A 16,688-nucleotide genomic window follows, 5' to 3' on the forward strand; every position below is an offset into this window, starting at 1 on the left:
ATAAATTGGTTGTGTGATTTTAATGTTTTAAATCGATAATTTTAGTTGGAGATTTTGAGAACCCTTTTAAATGAATCTATCATTAAAAATTAGGATTTTTTTTAATACTATACAAATATTATACTCTTTTTATTTATACTATAAATTTATCCTCACAGAAAAAAATTCTTTTATTTGTGAGTTATAATAGTCTATATTCGAAATACAAATTATTTTATTTGAGTAAGAAATAGTAAATAATATAACAAAAAGAAAAAAAGAGAGTGAATCTAAAATAATAAACATGGTGACAAAAATAGTCATATTGCAATTAACGGTAGATTATAATTTTAAAAATAGTCAACCGCTTTAAGTTTGTTTGAAATTTTAAATAGATATTCAAATAATTCTAAAAGGTTTTTGAACTACTAATTGACTAATAGAAACCAACAATGAGAGGTTAAGCTCTTGACTGTGTTTCGATTTGGAAACAACCAACGGGTATTACTTTTGTAACTTTAAAAGTTATATTTTCAAAAATTATGAATTAACTCTTATTTTGATAAACTCAAGGAATAAAAAACTACTCTCAAAAACCAAACACATACTTTTACAAGTCCATAAAAAGCACTTTCGTAGGCGTTTTGACGCAATGGTGTGTCATAGTGTGGCACTTGTTTCCGTCGAGAACAAGACAACCAAACCAAATTCAGATAGTCGGTAGCACAATTGGTGGTTCTCGCAACCTCCTATCTCTTTCTTGAGAAAATATTTTAAAAACATGTTTTATTGGAAAAGGTTTTTGCAAACGTTCGAAAACATGTTTGAAAAAAGAAAGTTATAAACGCTATAGGCAACAAAGAACAACAGTAGTTTAGCGTATGATGATAAATCTTATCGCATTACAAAAAAAAAAGGCAATCTGTCATCTTTACACATGCAAATTGACGAGTGGTCATACAACATGAAAACTGCAAGCTAAGTAACAAAATGAAATAAATAGGATGAAAGAATGATAAAAGGAGGTGGGAGCATGCATCTAGCCATGAACAACAGGCTCTAGAGAAGCATGACATGCATGGACAACAGACATTGGACAAGCATGATCAAGAGAAGGTCATGCCATGCAAACACTAATTACAAAAGTACGTTTTCAACTATGCAAAGGTGAACATAGTTTAACAATAACTCAAGAATCCATTTGTCGAAAGTCCAAATTTTCACTCCACTTGTCTAAAAGAAAGTACACATTCTTCTCATACAAAAGCTTTTCATTTATATTTATTCAAAACACCACCTTTAGACTCCTCAGAGCAAAATATGGCACTGAAGGAGGGTGTTTGCACTACACAGAAACACCATCAAGAACAATGGCAACAATAATCTCTCGTATCCAAAATTTTATTCTTTAACAGCTACATTTCCAACGTTAAAAAATCGGAAGAATGGGACACAAATGAAACAGTACATACAAAACATCACAAAACCATCGAATTAAAAAGAGAATACAAAAAAAAGAATCACCTAAAATCTCCAAGCATATCATCTCAGTTTGCTGCAGTAACAATAACAGATATGCTGCCTACAGCTCCAAATCAGCCTCATCACCACACAAAGAAATGCATTAGAAGCATTTGAATTTGAATATTTTTCATTTTACTGTGTTAGCAAACGGAGGCCTGCTTCTAAATCTTCCATTGTAATAGTACGTAGTTCTTCTGTGTCTATACAGTCAAAACTCAGCCTACCATCCAAATTCTCTCTCGCATTTACTAGCATTGGATCGACTAGACCACCGTTCATCTCCTTCCGCCGCTTTTCTTCTGTTTCTCTCTCAATCAGATCTGAAATGGCTTCTATGGTGCAAGTACGATGCAACTTAAAGCCATATAGCAAGCTATCCTCTGTTTGATTATCCATCTTGATATGGAGAATGTTTGCTAATTCTTTTGAACTGAAGTCGTTGAAGTAAAAAAATTTGGTTACCCGTCGATGAAATCCTTCATTTGAATCTATTACGCGCTTCATTGGTTCGCAGTACCCAGCAAATATTACTACAATTTTCCCACTGTCCATGACAGACATGATCTCTTCCAGTGCTTCCAAACCATAATCCTTATCGTCAGCTTTCTGCATTGGTATTAGTCGATAGGCTTCATCGACAAAAAGAATTCCACCCTCTGCTTCTTTGATCTGCAAGTCAAAGAGATGGTATCCATACATAAAGGAAATATCCAAATCAGTTAAAAGAGAACTGCAAGGCATCTGTGACGTACCTTCCTCCTGGTTTTTGGGCCAGTATGACCAACAAATTCGCCAACCAAATCTGTTCTCTGTACTTCTGTTACCTTATCCGTGGGGAGGATACCGACCATGTGAAGCAATTTTCCGAGTATTCGAGCTACCATAGTCTTACCTTTCAAAAATAATAACAGCAATAAGTGAAACATAATGGTCAACAGAAGTTTTGTTAGCTAATCACATTTTTCTGTCATGGTATTGGTCACACAACACAATTCTCGTGTTTGGAGACCATGTTATATATGTAGCTCCCCTAACCCTATTTTGGTCTACATATTAAAAAGATTTATTAAATTGTTCACCACCCGGGTGTCAAAAAGAGAATTGCTTGGCCAGTGTTCAGGGACCCATCACATATATAATTAGCCAGGCCCTATTTGGGGCTACATATTAAAGAGGTCTTTTTAAATTGTACACCATCCAGGTGTCAAAAAGAGAATTGTTAGGAGAGGCCAATGACAGAAAAGTTGGTCCATATATAACCTGTGATTCAAATAAGCAATATACCTTAAAATTGTCACATGTAACACACTGAATGCTTATAGGAAAAAAGAAGAGTATGCGAAAAAAAAAGTGGTGCAATTTATTAAAAATTTAAAGCCATTATGAATGAGAATAATATCATAATAATAATAAAAAAAAAATCTATATCCCATTTAAATTCAAGAATGAGATGGGGAAAATACTTTTTGTCAGTATAAATTACCTTTACCGACAAAATAACACGAATTACACATGAGAGTATCATGTATAATTACTAGCGAAACTCCATGTGTAAGCAAAGATATCATAGGTACAAAAGTTGTTGGTATTTGAACTTAAATGGATATTGAAACTAATAATAAGTAAATATTGATGTACTTTATTTGAACGTTTTAATATGAAGTCCTATGGGGATGCAACGTGCAAGATCTCTTTTAGAGGATAAGAAAAGAATAGCCATGCCAAACTCTTGCCTCCCATAAGTAATTACCTGTTCCAGGATTTCCAAGAAATGCCATATGAGGGGACCTCCTGGTGCCAACTTTGAGGCCAAGGGCCCTGCGTCTCTCATCTAAAAGCATTCCCTTAGCCCACTTCTGAAGCTGTATCTTGAGCTCGTGCAAACCCACAATATGTGATAGCTCGTTTTCAAGTTCTTTCATCTTTGCTTTAGTTTCACTGCATGCTTCAATTGCTTTTCGCTTTCTCTGCTCTTCTAAATGCTGGTTCAACAATTCCCTCAACTTTTTACTACATGAGCTTTGTGACAGATGGTTTAGTGGAGTCATACCCTCCTGCATTTAAGAAGCATATCAACAAAGTAGTATATTGGAGAACACAAAATACTGCAAGAAAACTTTGAAAGGATATTACCTCATCCGTCGCACTACAATCGGCATTATATTCAAGTAAAGTTTTGACAGTCTCACAGTCTTCAGATTGAAGTGAATACCAGACAGCAAGGTGCAATGGCGTCATACCATTCTGCATAATGGAATGCACAAAAGCAAAGATTTCAACAAACAGACCACCAAGACCCATGTAATTCATTTACAAAACCAATGAAAATGAAATACAGATAACTAAAAGGCGCACATTTGCTTTGGCTTCAACAAAAGCGCCATGAGCTAGTAGCACCCGTGCTGCATCATTGCACCCATTCTTTGCCGCCATATGCAATGGGGTCTCTCCATACTGCAGAGAGTTGAGAATTAGCTCACTCTAACCAATAGTTGAGCACTATGGTCCAATTTCATGTAAAATGCAACTACCAACAAATAATGATATCTAACTACCATGTTTTTGGCTTCCAACTCAACGTTTTCTGGGCCTTTCCAGGCAAGAAGAAATGTAACAATCTCAGCCCTATTATAGCCAGCAGAAACATGAAGTGGTGTCTGTCCCATCTGAAGTAGGCATTGAAATCCATAAGTTTCACACCAAAAGGTAATAAAAATAACAGGAAAATTTGGTTCTATATCCTGAATCGTACAAAATTATGAGCATGAAACTGCACTGGAATTAGTTAGAAAAAGATATGGCACAATTTTCTTCATTGTATTAATGAGAGAAGTATGAAACAGAAACAAGGTACTCAAACTGAAAATTGATATTCCAGACTTACACCAGCAAGCATTATTAGAATTCATATTAAAGGAAGGAAATGACTGGATGGGTAACATGGGATCAACTGAAAAGTAATATCTACAAATGTGAAACGTAAAAATAAAGTATCATAAGCTCCAAACACTACTGAAGAGATCCCGAATGAAAAATATTGAAAATAGTGACCACATAAAAGTTATATTAAGTGCTAAAATAATATACCCCAGAAATTCAAGCCTTGAATTAAAATTAAGCCCAGCAACAAGATTTTCATACAGAGCTAACGAAAAGCATATAGAGTCAGAAACCACAAAGAAGTTCTTATCTCATGCACATAACCAAAGCAATTCATATTCACGTAACATGATATGAAGTGCCTTCCAATGAACAAATATACGAACTTAAAAATGAAAATAACAGCAAAACTTGGCAGAATACAAAAAAGTTCAACAATAAGAAGACCGTACAAAAGGATTTCTTTCATTAAGAAGACCCGGGTTTTCTCGAAGCAGTTTCTGAAGGCTAAGAACATCCCCAGATTGAGCATAGCCATGAATAGTAGTGGGTTTGGTAGACCTTAACCGTTGATCTTGAGGCTTCTGCATCTCTTCAAATTGGTTATGGTTAGCTAACCACGCCTTCAAAGAATAAGATAGAGGAAAATGGTAGAGGAAGAAAAGTAGATCTCAAAGAAGAGGAAAGATTATTTAGTATCTTCTTTCCACCAAAAAAATGAAATGGCAACGGAACTTTCTTCCCAACAAATGAGATCAGAATATTTATGTTCTTGTCCCGAAAAAGGAAATCTTGCATCAATGGGCTATTCTAAATAGGAAAGCCCCCAACCCACCACACCCTCTTTGCATCAGCAAGTTCTTGCTCCACCCAAGGTCATCCCCCTGTTCTTAGTCAAGCTTTTGAAACCCTCACCCTGCTTACAAGAGACATGCAAGAATTCAAAAGAAATAAAATAGTCAGGGCATAAGATTATCCTGATACTTGAATGAAAAATCTACCCCCATCAAATTACAGAATACTTTACAGAATAAGAAAATATGAACCACCAATAACAACTTCCGTTTGTTTTGGATATATCAAGTACACACGACGTATTTGAAAAGTATATCATCCATCAATACGATAATGTAAGATAAAAGGGTTCCTTATTTCATTGTCAATAAGCAACCCAATTCACAAAAACACAAAAAGTTAAGACTAACCCATTAAATATCTGCAAACTAAAATGGTGAACGGAAAACAGACTAACCAATTAGTGAGGATTCTTAATTCGAAGGGAAAGCAATGGGGCCTGATGGAACAGAGATCTGGTGGAATGTGAATTGTGGAAAGAGGGAAGAGATTAGATCTGGAAAGAGGCAAAACGAGAGAGAAAAGGAGAAGAAATGAAGAAGAAATATGGCGCAAAAGGGGCGTGGATGGCGGGGAAATGATGAATGCTGCGAGGAAAGAGAGAAGAAAAGGGATTTGTCGGTTCGAATAACCCAAGTGGCGATAATGGTGGCCAGTTGCATGCCCATGTTCCTTGGCGCCGGATTTTTGCCTTTATACTCTTTCTATTTTCCATGGATTCTATGTGTTGTTGACCAAAGAGAAGACGACTCTCATTTCTATGGCTCCCATTAATTGGTACACAAAAATATAAGGTTATTTTCCCATAAAACTTAATCAATCAAAATACAGTAAAATATTATTATCCATCTAATAATTGTCTATTTTGGTTTATTGTAGTTTTACATTGTAATATTGTGTTATATTTATACGTATTATAACAAAGTAAGTCAGTTTGATGTGTATGTGAAGACAAGAGGTAACAGTTTCAAATGTCTCATGTTTTATCGTAAAAATTCTTGATTTATTGCATATCGTGCTAGATTATTCATTGCAAAATTTGAAATACTTTATTGGAACATTGATATATCATGAAATTTTGTTAGGTTTGTAAATATATTCGACGATTTTATCATTTCAAGTTATTTCCTATTATCAATTCATTTTTCTAAACTAGTGTATTAATTTATACTATTCATTTAAGTTTGCATTTTAAATGAAACTTATAATTATGTCAAATTAAAAATATTCATGACCCTTTTGATATGAGTTGGTGTAAAAAGATGTACTTCAATAGTAAACATTGATTCAATTACTTCATACCACATTCTTTTTCTATTTTTAGAATTTATTGAAAAACAAAATCTTTTATTTTGATTTTCACATTTTATCAATTAACTTCGTCATTTTCTCACTACTCTTTTTACACTTTAACAAAATACAAATTAATTTTTGGTTTTAATTTAAGCAAACCAAATTTTAGGGGTCAAGACTTTCAAAAGAATTTCCCCTCTTTTCTCTCTCTCTTTATAATGGAGCTCCTTCAAACACAAAAGTGATATTATCTTTTTGTTTTTCTTTCTTTTACTATAACTTTAATTTACAACCTTCATTTATAAACTTTAATTTCAAAAGCTTTTCAAATTAAATAATATCTAATAATAGGCATGCTAATTTTGTTTAAAAGAAAATATTCACAAATATATATATATATATATATATATATATATATTTTTTTTTTTTTTAATTTTATGTAGAAATTGATAATTTAATCATATGTCAGTAGTAAACATTATGAGTTATAACAAAAGTTTCGAATCACTCTAATACTCAATGAAACAAAACGTAAGAAATTTAATAAAAATTTAAGATTCGATCATTCACATTTTAAATTTAATTTATGATGATTACAAATTTTCTAAACTGTTTAAAAAAATTGAATTTAAATATATAAGAAAAAGTGTGTTTTTTTAAAAGCAAAGACAAAACCCCATAGAAAATTGTTAGTTCTCGCGAGTGTGCAAAGGGGTTTTGGTCTGTTGTAATTTGTGAACTTCAAACGGAGGCAACTGCTTCACCGACTAGCCGGAGGAGAAGATGACGACGAAGATAGCGCCGGGAGTCGGAGCCAATCTGCTCGGCCAGCACGCCCCCGAGAGGAATCAAGACGCCACTGCCTATGTCGGAAATCTAGATCCCCAGGTTTTTTTTTTCCCCTTATTTCTCCTTTCTGAATCAGCTAATTCCCCTTCAAAACCCTTCGTCTGGGGTTTCCCCGTTCTTCTAATTTCATTTTTATCATACCCTTTTACTGTTTTTTGTGCGCCCTGCCAGGTTTCTGAGGAGTTGCTTTGGGAGCTGTTTGTTCAAGCCGGTCCAGTTGGTGAGTTCGTTCATTTCTTTTTCCTAATGAACTCTTAGGGTTTTCTGAAAATTCTGTTGAAGTTATTTTTGTTCCCTTCTTATTCTTGGTTGGATTATTTCCTTAAACAAATTGTACCTACTTCTTGTTTTGTAGTTAATGTGTATGTTCCTAAGGATAGAGTCACTAATTTGCATCAAGGATATGGATTCATTGAGTTTCGCAGCGAGGAAGATGCAGATTATGTATGTTATGTTGTGGACTCTTTTGCCTTTTTATCCTCATAGTTATATGCTTTCGGAAGTTATCTTGATTTTCCATTCTCAATGGTTTTGCAGGCAATCAAGGTGCTAAATATGATCAAGCTCTATGGGAAGCCAATTCGCGTTAACAAGGTATGTAGGAAACTTTTTCGTTCAACTGCACTATAATGTGGTCTGATGTACTGTTCAGCAAAGGAGGATGGTATTTTATCTTCTTATAAAAATGGATATTTAACTCTTATTATGTGCATTGCATATTCCAGGCGTCTCAAGACAAAAAGAGTTTGGATGTGGGGGCAAATCTCTTCATAGGAAACCTAGACCCGGTAAGTCTTTATTTTATTATGATTATATCTGGAAAACTTGCAAGACTGATGTTTTAAAGATTGAAACCAAACCATGGTGTTTCTTTCAGGATGTTGATGAGAAGCTTCTCTACGATACTTTCAGTGCATTTGGGGTCATCGTGACGAATCCTAAGGTTATTACTTTTTCCATAAACCCATCACTCTCATATGTTTTATTTATCATAGGAGATTAGAGTTCATTTTCGAGCAAACTACTCACTAGTAAATTATAGTTCATTTTCAAGTCAACTACTTACTCTTTAAAGAAGTGATTTAATGACAATTTAACGTAGTGAAGGCCTTTCATGGAAATATTAAACAATCACAATTGCTTTTTAGTATGTTTTACCCGTATACAATGTTTACGGTTGTTTATTTTTTCTGGAATATGCTGAACATCATTGGTCTCTATTCTGTATTTTCTTGATGGGAGTTGTAAGTAAACTTTTAGGAAGTTTGTGTTATTTGTGGTTTTTATTAATGAATTTCTCTTTAGTTTGCAATGAGAAAATTCATTCCTATACGATATTGCCTCTTTGGCCAGAAAGTCAATCTAGATTATGAAATAGTATAACATTCCTTTTCTTATTTTTTTTGTTTTATCCCTCTCTCCTTTAGTTGTAGTGTATTGACATGTCTCTTCTATTTCATGTTTCAATCATAATGGTGGTTGAACAGCCAGTTTATGATTTCTTTTGTCTGTATTCATTGTCTTTTTTAATAATATATAATTTCTATCACTTCCTTAATTGTTTTCTTGTCTTACCATTACTTAGAATTTCTTTTTACTCCAAGGATTTTTTAGCTGGGTTTTCTTCCACGTGGGTTACTCCACCTCTCTATACTATCATGTTCTTTATGGAAATGGGACTTGTTATGTGACCTTACTTTATATTTACTGTTACTCTCCTGAAGTGTGTAGTTGGGTACGTTGGATCAGGAATTTGTTAGGACTTTAAGGGGCTAATAACATCATGGCCGTTGGAATGCTTAGACTTCTTGGCTACTGAATTTTGCTATCAAATCTGTTTCCTACCATGTTTCAAGAGCAATATGAACCAAAGTTTTGAACTTTTGAGTGCATAAGGCACCACATTATTCCCTTTACCATCCTTTTAAATAAAAGATCCCTTCTATTTAGCATGTGGAATACAAAATTTCAGTCTAAAGTGGGCACTTGAAAAGTGTTTATATTTTCTTTGTATTAAGCTATTTACCAATGTTTCAATATTCTTTTGCTTGGTTCTTTTGTTGTTTCTCCTTTGTGATCGTTTGTAGGTCGTTTTCACATTTGTATTGTCCGAGTTCATCTTTGTTTAGAGCATATTATCCTTTTCTTATTTTTCTCTTAGTATAATACTCTTGTACTTTAAGCATTAGTCTCATTTATTATTATTGAAAGCAATTAACAACAACTCGAGATTTACGTGGAAACCCGAGAACCGGGAGAAAAACCACGATACTTTAGTTTTTATTATTTTTCTTATGAACAAAAACAATAGGTACAAAGGGAGAATAAATAGAGTACAATAGGAATAAGAAAGGAAAAGATTTAGGAAATATTTAGGAAATAAAATCTTATATTTTATTCTTTCCAAAAATACTAATTCTAACACTCCCCCTCAAGTTGGGAGGTAAATATCAATGAGTCCCAACTTGCTAACGCAAAGGTCGAAGTGTGGTCGGAGAAGCCCCTTGGTAAGAACATCAGCAATCTGTTGGCTTGAAGGAATATACGGAATGCATATGCTTCCACTGTCAAGTCTTTATTTGATGAAATGCCGATCAATCTCAACATGTTTAGTTCTATCATGTTGAACGGGGTTGTTAGCAATATTAATAGCGGCTTTATTATCACAAAAAAGCTTCAATGGTGTCTCACATTCCTGATGAAGATCTGACAAGACTTTCTGGAGCCAAATTTCCTCACATATTCCCAGACTCATAGCTCTGTATTCAGCCTCAGCACTGCTTCTGGCCACAACACTTTGCTTCTTACTCCTCCAAGTTACAAGATTGCCCCAAACAAAGGTACAATAACCGGAGGTAGACTTTCTATCAATAACAGATCCTGCCCAATCTGAGTCAGTATATGCCTCAATGGTCTTTCTATTTGTTTTTCTAAACATCAACCCTTTACCAGGTGTATTTTTCAAGTACCTCAGGATTCTGTTAACAGCTTCCATATGTTTCTCATAGGGAGCCTGCATAAACTGGCTGACAACACTCACAGCAAAGGAAATATGAGGACGAGTATGGGATAAGTAAATTAATTTACCTACAAGGCGCTGATATTGTTCTTTATCAACTGGAACTTGATCATCAGAGTTTCCTAGTTTATAGTTGAATTCAATAGGAGTATCAGCAGGACGACATCCCAACATACCTGTCTCGGTTAGCAAATCAAGGGTGTATTTTCTCTGAGACACGGAAATACCTTCTTTTGATCTAGCCACCTCCATTCCAAGGAAATATTTCAGATTTCCCAAGTCTTTGATTTCAAATTCATCACCCATTCTTTGCTTTAGTTGACTGATTTCTGTTTGATCATCTCCAGTCAAAACAATGTCATCCACATAAACTATTAGAATAGCTATCTTTCCTGTCTTGGAAGCCTTTGTAAATAAAGTATGGTCAGAGTGCCCTTGACTGTACCCTTGGAACTTGACAAAGGTAGTGAATCTGTCAAACCATGCTCTCGGAGACTGTTTCAGACCATATAGAGATTTTTTGGAGTTTACACACCTGCTGACCAAATTGGGCTTCAAATCCTGGTGGGGGGCTCATGTAGACTTCCTCCACAAGGTCTCCATTCAAAAAAGCACTCTTAACATCCAGCTGGTATAGAGGCCAATCTTTGTTTACAGCAACAGATAGCAGGACTCTAACAGTATTCAATTTAGCAACTGGAGAAAAAGTTTCTGAATAGTCAATACCATAGGTTTGAGTGAACCCCTTTGCAACTAACCTTGCCTTGTGTCTATCAAGCGTACCATCTGCTTTGTATTTGAGAGAGAATACCCATTTGCATCCTACAGTTTTATGTCCCTTGGGTAGAGCACAGATCTCCCAAGTTCTATTCTTTTCGAGAGCCTTCATCTCTTCCATAACAGCATTCTTCCATTCAGGACACTCTAGAGCAGTGTAGATATTTTTCGGTATTATGGTAGAGTCAAGGCTTGCTGTAAACGCTCTAAACTGTGGAGAGAGATTATCATAGGAAACATAGTTGCAAATGGGATGTTTAGTGCATGATCTGGTACCTTTTCTCAATGCAATTGGAATGTCAAGAGAGGGATCATACTCATCAAGTTTTCTTGTATGACCCTGTTCAGCTTCATCGTTACTGGTTTCAATTCTGACCTCAGTCTCATCATCACGGTTCTTTTCTTCCATATTTTCAAGAATAGCAACATCAGACTTGTCATTCTCACTCATTGTATTATTAGTACAAGGTTTTGTAGGGTTTTCCATACCTTGGTCTCGAGGAGGTTCGAAATTTTGGACTGGAGCCGGCGGTTGACTAGTGGGGGACCCAACTTCCTTTCTGAGATTCCTCCTGTAATATGTTTTCCAGGGAACTTGGTTTGTGGGTAAGATTATGGGATGAGGATCAATGTCAGACACGGTAATAGGAGTAGGTTCAACAAATTCAAAGGTGTTGTTAGATTCTTCACTCACATTCTCCCCCTGAAGATGGCTAACAGGAAAGTAGGGTCGGTTTTCACAGAAAGTAACGTCCATAGTGACAAAATATTTCCTAGACGACGGGTGAAAACATTTATAACCGCGTTGGTGAAGGGGATACCCAACAAACACACAGGCCTGAGCCCGAGGGGTAAATTTGGTTTGATTAGGGCCGAAATTATGGACATAGGCGGTGCACCCAAACACACGAAGAGGAACCTCAGAAACAAGACGAGTAGAGGGGTAAGACTCCTTAAGACAATCTAAGGGAGTCTGAAGGTGGAGGATACGAGAAGGCATTCTATTGATTAAGTGAGTTGCTGTAAGAATAGCATCTCCCCACAGGTATGATGGAAGGGAAGTGGAAAGCATAAGTGAACAGGCTACTTCCACAAGGTGTCGGTTTTTTCGTTCGGCCACTCCATTTTGTTGAGGAGTGTAGGCACATGAGGTTTGGTGAACAATCCCCTTGGAGGCTAGAAATTCACTAAGGTTATGGTTTTGGAATTCCCGACCATTATCACTTCGAAGAATTGCAATTTTTGTATGAAATTGTGTTTTGATAGTATGATAGAAGTTTTGGAAAATGGATGGAACCTCGGATTTATCTGTGATAAGGTAGACCCAGGTAAGACGGGTATGGTCATCAATGAAAGTTACAAACCACCGCTTTCCCGAGGAGGTGGTGACCTTGGAAGGACCCCAAACGTCACTATGGATGAGGTTAAACGGTTGTGTAGGTTTATATGGTTGTGAGGGAAAAGAGACTCGATGTTGTTTAGCCCGGATACACACATCACAAGATAGAGAAGAGACATCAAGTTTAGAAAAAAGGTGGGGAAATAAATATTGCATATATGTAAAGTTTGGGTGGCCCAGTCGAAAATGCCATAACATACAGTCTTGTTCAGAAGTGCTAAAGTAGGATGACAGTAAACTAACCCTAGACAAACTACTACATGAGGTATCATCATCAAGGATGTAAAGTCCCCTGCTATGCCGGGCAGTGCCAATCGTCCTCCCCGAGCTCATGTCCTGAAAATAAACCGATTCAGGTAAGAAGATAGCTTTACAATGCAACTCACGAGTGATCTTGCTTATAGATAACAAATTGTAAGACAGTTTAGGGACATGCAAAACATTCTGGAGAGCAAAACCGTCAAAGGGAACTATTTGTCCTTTGCCAGCGATCGGAGCTAGAGAGCCATCGGCTATTCGGATTTTTTCATTACCGGCACACGGGGCATATGAGATAAAGTGTTCCGAAGAACCTGTCAAGTGATCTGTAGCCCCCGAGTCTAAGATCCAGGGATTCTTCCCATTAACGCTAATAAGCCCAAGGGACTGAGGCATACCTGACTGAGCAATGACACCCAGAGTCGGAGTCTTGGTCTGGCTCGCAGTAGGATCCGTTGATTGAGAAGTGCTAGCAGGTGTAGTCTCACTAATGTAGGCACGTCCTGAGTTCTGTTTCTCGTTGGAGGACCGTTTCTTACCTCCTGTGGGACGACCGTGGAGTTTCCAACACTGATCCTTGGTGTGCCATTGTTTCTTGCAGTGCTCACACACAGGAATTGACTTCCCATTATTCTTGTCACTGTCATGATTTGAGGACCGAGCGCTAAAGGCAGCGGAGTCAATGGTAGGGGTAGTCAATACACCCATGGCATTAGTGCGATCCTCTTCCAGGCGGACTTCAAAACAAACTTCCATTAGGGAGGGAAGAGGTCTTTGTCCGAGTATACGACCACAAACATTATCAAATTTGGGATTAAGTCCTGCAAGGAAGTCATAAACACGGTCAGCCTCTTCAAGTTTAGCATATTGTGTACTGTCATTTGGTGTGTCCCAAACTGTCTCTCTGCACAAATCCATCTCTTGCCAGAGGAGAGAGAGCTTGTTAAAATAGGTAGTTACGTCCAGGGTCCCTTGTTTGCAATTATGGACCTGTTTTCGCAGTGTATATAACCGAGAGGCATTCTGTCGTTTCGAGTAAAGGGTCTGAGTTGTATCCCACAAATCTTTTGCTGTGGCTGCATATAGTAGAGGCTTGCCGATCTGTGGTTCCATACTATTAATCAGCATGGACCGAATAAGCGAGTCCTCTCCTTTCCAGAGTCGTTCCAAGGCGTCTCCTGGTGGAGGACGTACAGTCTCTCCAGTTAAGAATCCGAACTGGTATCGACCTTCGAGGAACATCTTTATTGATTGGGACCAAGAAAAATAATTTTGACCATTTAATTTTTCGCCTGAAAAATTCCCTGTAGACGAACCCAAAGAGCCAGTTATATAATTTGACTGTGAATTAGGGAACGAAGTTACCGGGTTCTTGGAATACATCGGCAACTCGGTTGGTTTGGAATGCGTTGAAGATTCGCTCGCTTCAATGTCCGATCTGTTTTGGGGTTGATCAATTCCGTTACCAGAAAACAGCGGTTGTTGTAAAGAGTGAACGTACAGCTGCTGCTTACTGTACTGATTTGACAGATTTACGGTTGAGGGTTGCTGTCCGGAGCTCGTAGACGGCGCGTGAGGATGCGGATGGCCGGAAGGGTTTGACGGTTGGACATCCGACGGCGCGTAGAAGGGAACGGGATGGGCGGTGACGTGAAACGGCGGCGGCGCGTGGGCCCACGCGCCGGACACGAGCGGCGCGTGAGTCGTCTTCTGGTCAGACGGCGGCGCGTACGGCTGCGGAACCACTCCCGTTGGGTAGATCGGCGGTTTCTGTAGGTTCTGGAGCAATTTCTCCATGGGCGTCCACGGCGGCGGTGGCGACGGGTTCAGTTTCGATTTGGGTTTCTCCTAGGTTATTTTCTAGGGTTTCGTTATTGCTTTGCTCTGATACCATATTGAAAGCAATTAACAACAACCCGAGATTTACGTGGAAACCCGAGAACCGGGAGAAAAACCACGATACTTTAGTTTTTATTATTTTTCTTATGAACAAAAACAATAGGTACAAAGGGAGAATAAATAGAGTACGAATAAGAAAGGAAAAGATTTAGGAAATATTTAGGAAATAAAATCTTATATTTTATTCTTTCCAAAAATACTAATTCTAACAATTATTAATAAAGAGTTTCGTCTTTGTTTCAAAAAAATAAAATAAAAGGCCCCATCTTGTTGTATGCCCTATTTATCCTCTTTGGTTCTTTCTCATCTGGTGTGTACTTGCTACTGAGCTCTTTTTTGGGATGTATTAGAACTGTTTTGCATAGATCTGAGTCTTAATACATTTATTTTCCGACTTGAAATGTCTTTCTTTTTTTATTAACCAGATTATGAGGGATCCAGATACAGGAAATTCGCGTGGGTTTGGTTTTATTAGCTATGACTCCTTTGAGGCATCTGATGCAGCAATTGAGGTGTGTTATTGCTTTGTTTATCGGCAATCATTTCAATCCCGCAACATTTGCTGTCTTTATATATTATATATGAAGTTTCAAATGCCAACAAGATTTAAAATAATTTGTCCACTTGGTAACTCAAACCTCGAAAAAGAATGAAGTAACCTTATCTTGACACAATTTTTTGCTACTTTTGCAATAGGCAATGAATGGTCAGTATCTCTGTAATCGTCAAATAACAGTTTCGTATGCCTATAAGAAAGATACCAAGGGAGAGCGGCACGGCACACCTGCAGGTAAGAGTTGTTGCTGATCTTTGAAAATTTGTGAATTTTTTTTAGGTTAGGAACAGGATTCAAACTTTTGGCGACTAAGATGAGAAGTTTATCATCATTGATTAATTTACCTCTGGTGTTATCTTTTTCTATGTGTAGAGAGAGTATTGGCTGCTAGCAATCCCCAAAAGAGTAGGCCTCACACTTTGTTCGCAAGTGGCCCTCCGACACTTCCAAAGGTTGCACAGCCTAATGGTGCGATTGGAGCTCCGGTGCCACCGCGCCCCTTTGCTAACGGTGCAATCACTCCCAACCCTATTCCTGCAATACGTCCTTCGCCACCACAAGGGGTGGCTTTCCCCCCTATGCCAATGGCCGGACAACCACCAGCCTGGCAAGGTCAGCCGCAGCAACCAGGTCATATGATGCCGGGTTCCATGATTCCACCACCAGTTCAGCAGTTCCGGCCACCTCCCCCAAACATGCCAATGCCACCACCGCAGGCTCAAGCACATTCCATGTCTATCCCTCCACCAATGGGAATGGGAGGAGCACAGCCACCGCTTTGGCGACCACCGCCACCGCCAATGCAGCAGCAGCAGCCTGGAAGGCCACCTATGCAAATGTCATCAATGCCCCCGCCGCCACCTCCAAATCATATTCCACCACCTCTACCTTCTTCTGGCTGATACATCAATATATTACTAGCCATGAAAATGAGATCATGTTTATTTCCTTTTTGTGATAATATTCAGTAGGTTGTCATATTGTCATACAAATTGTTAACACTTCAATCCGAGAAATTAGCAGGAGGAAATTCGGCATTTTTGCTACGTCTAAAATGTTCTCAATCTTAATTGTCTGAGAAGGTTTCTAAAATTAGAATGCTGACAATATTACTTGATTAAGAGAAAGGACATTATATAACAATAGTAGTTTAATTTAATGAATTAAACAAAGAAGATAACTTCAACAAATTGTCATGATTTGTTGTCTTTTTAAAATTTCAGTATATATTTCAGTCCATAATTACAAGTTTTTATAAGATTTTTCTCAGTGTACCCCGTGAACCCATTTGTCATGCTAAATAAAATTTATTTGGTTCATTTGCACATTGTTGTGGTTCCATTTTCACGTTAGGAATACTTAAAGAACTATCTAATTGATCAAGCATCAAATGTCGAGCT

The 16,688-nt window shown here is 37.4% G+C and overlaps 2 protein-coding genes across 2 annotated transcripts; one reads left to right on the plus strand and one right to left on the minus strand.

Moving 5' to 3' along the window:
* Positions 1–1,229: 1,229 nt before the first annotated feature.
* LOC103483956 (uncharacterized) lies at positions 1,230–5,927 on the minus strand. The gene is made up of 8 exons (XM_008440834.2): positions 5,636–5,927; positions 4,836–5,299; positions 4,059–4,169; positions 3,859–3,957; positions 3,637–3,747; positions 3,254–3,557; positions 2,256–2,395; positions 1,230–2,172 (listed from the first exon to the last, which is right to left on the minus strand). The coding sequence occupies exons 2-8, from the start codon at positions 4,971–4,973 to the stop codon at positions 1,636–1,638; spliced, it is 1,440 nt and encodes a 479-aa protein (XP_008439056.2). The 5' UTR covers positions 4,974–5,299; positions 5,636–5,927; the 3' UTR covers positions 1,230–1,635.
* Positions 5,928–7,189: 1,262 nt separating this feature from the next.
* On the plus strand, positions 7,190–16,334 carry LOC103483958 (uncharacterized). Its single transcript, XM_008440836.3, has 9 exons — positions 7,190–7,419; positions 7,552–7,600; positions 7,736–7,824; positions 7,918–7,974; positions 8,106–8,168; positions 8,258–8,323; positions 15,158–15,244; positions 15,429–15,522; positions 15,661–16,334. The coding sequence occupies exons 1-9, from the start codon at positions 7,315–7,317 to the stop codon at positions 16,188–16,190; spliced, it is 1,140 nt and encodes a 379-aa protein (XP_008439058.1). The 5' UTR covers positions 7,190–7,314; the 3' UTR covers positions 16,191–16,334.
* Positions 16,335–16,688: the final 354 nt, after the last annotated feature.

Source organism: Cucumis melo, chromosome 6, assembly GCF_025177605.1.
Source record: "Cucumis melo cultivar AY chromosome 6, USDA_Cmelo_AY_1.0, whole genome shotgun sequence".
Taxonomy (NCBI): Eukaryota; Viridiplantae; Streptophyta; class Magnoliopsida; order Cucurbitales; family Cucurbitaceae; genus Cucumis; species Cucumis melo.

What these genes read in the sequence shown, in the direction of transcription:
- LOC103483956 (XM_008440834.2), bottom strand. Translation starts at nt 4,973, where the DNA reads ATGCAGAAGCCTCAAGATCAACGGTTAAGGTCTACCAAACCCACTACT. An exon ending in AGTTGGAAGCCAAAAACATG is followed by an intron (nt 3,958 to 4,058) that starts GTAGTTAGATAT and finishes AACTCTCTGCAG; the next exon opens with TATGGAGAGACCCCATTGCA. An exon ending in TTGTTGAAGCCAAAGCAAAT is followed by an intron (nt 3,748 to 3,858) that starts GTGCGCCTTTTA and finishes TCCATTATGCAG; the next exon opens with AATGGTATGACGCCATTGCA.
- LOC103483958 (XM_008440836.3), top strand. Translation starts at nt 7,315, where the DNA reads ATGACGACGAAGATAGCGCCGGGAGTCGGAGCCAATCTGCTCGGCCAG. An exon ending in TCGGAAATCTAGATCCCCAG is followed by an intron (nt 7,420 to 7,551) that starts GTTTTTTTTTTC and finishes GCGCCCTGCCAG; the next exon opens with GTTTCTGAGGAGTTGCTTTG. An exon ending in AGCCAATTCGCGTTAACAAG is followed by an intron (nt 7,975 to 8,105) that starts GTATGTAGGAAA and finishes TGCATATTCCAG; the next exon opens with GCGTCTCAAGACAAAAAGAG.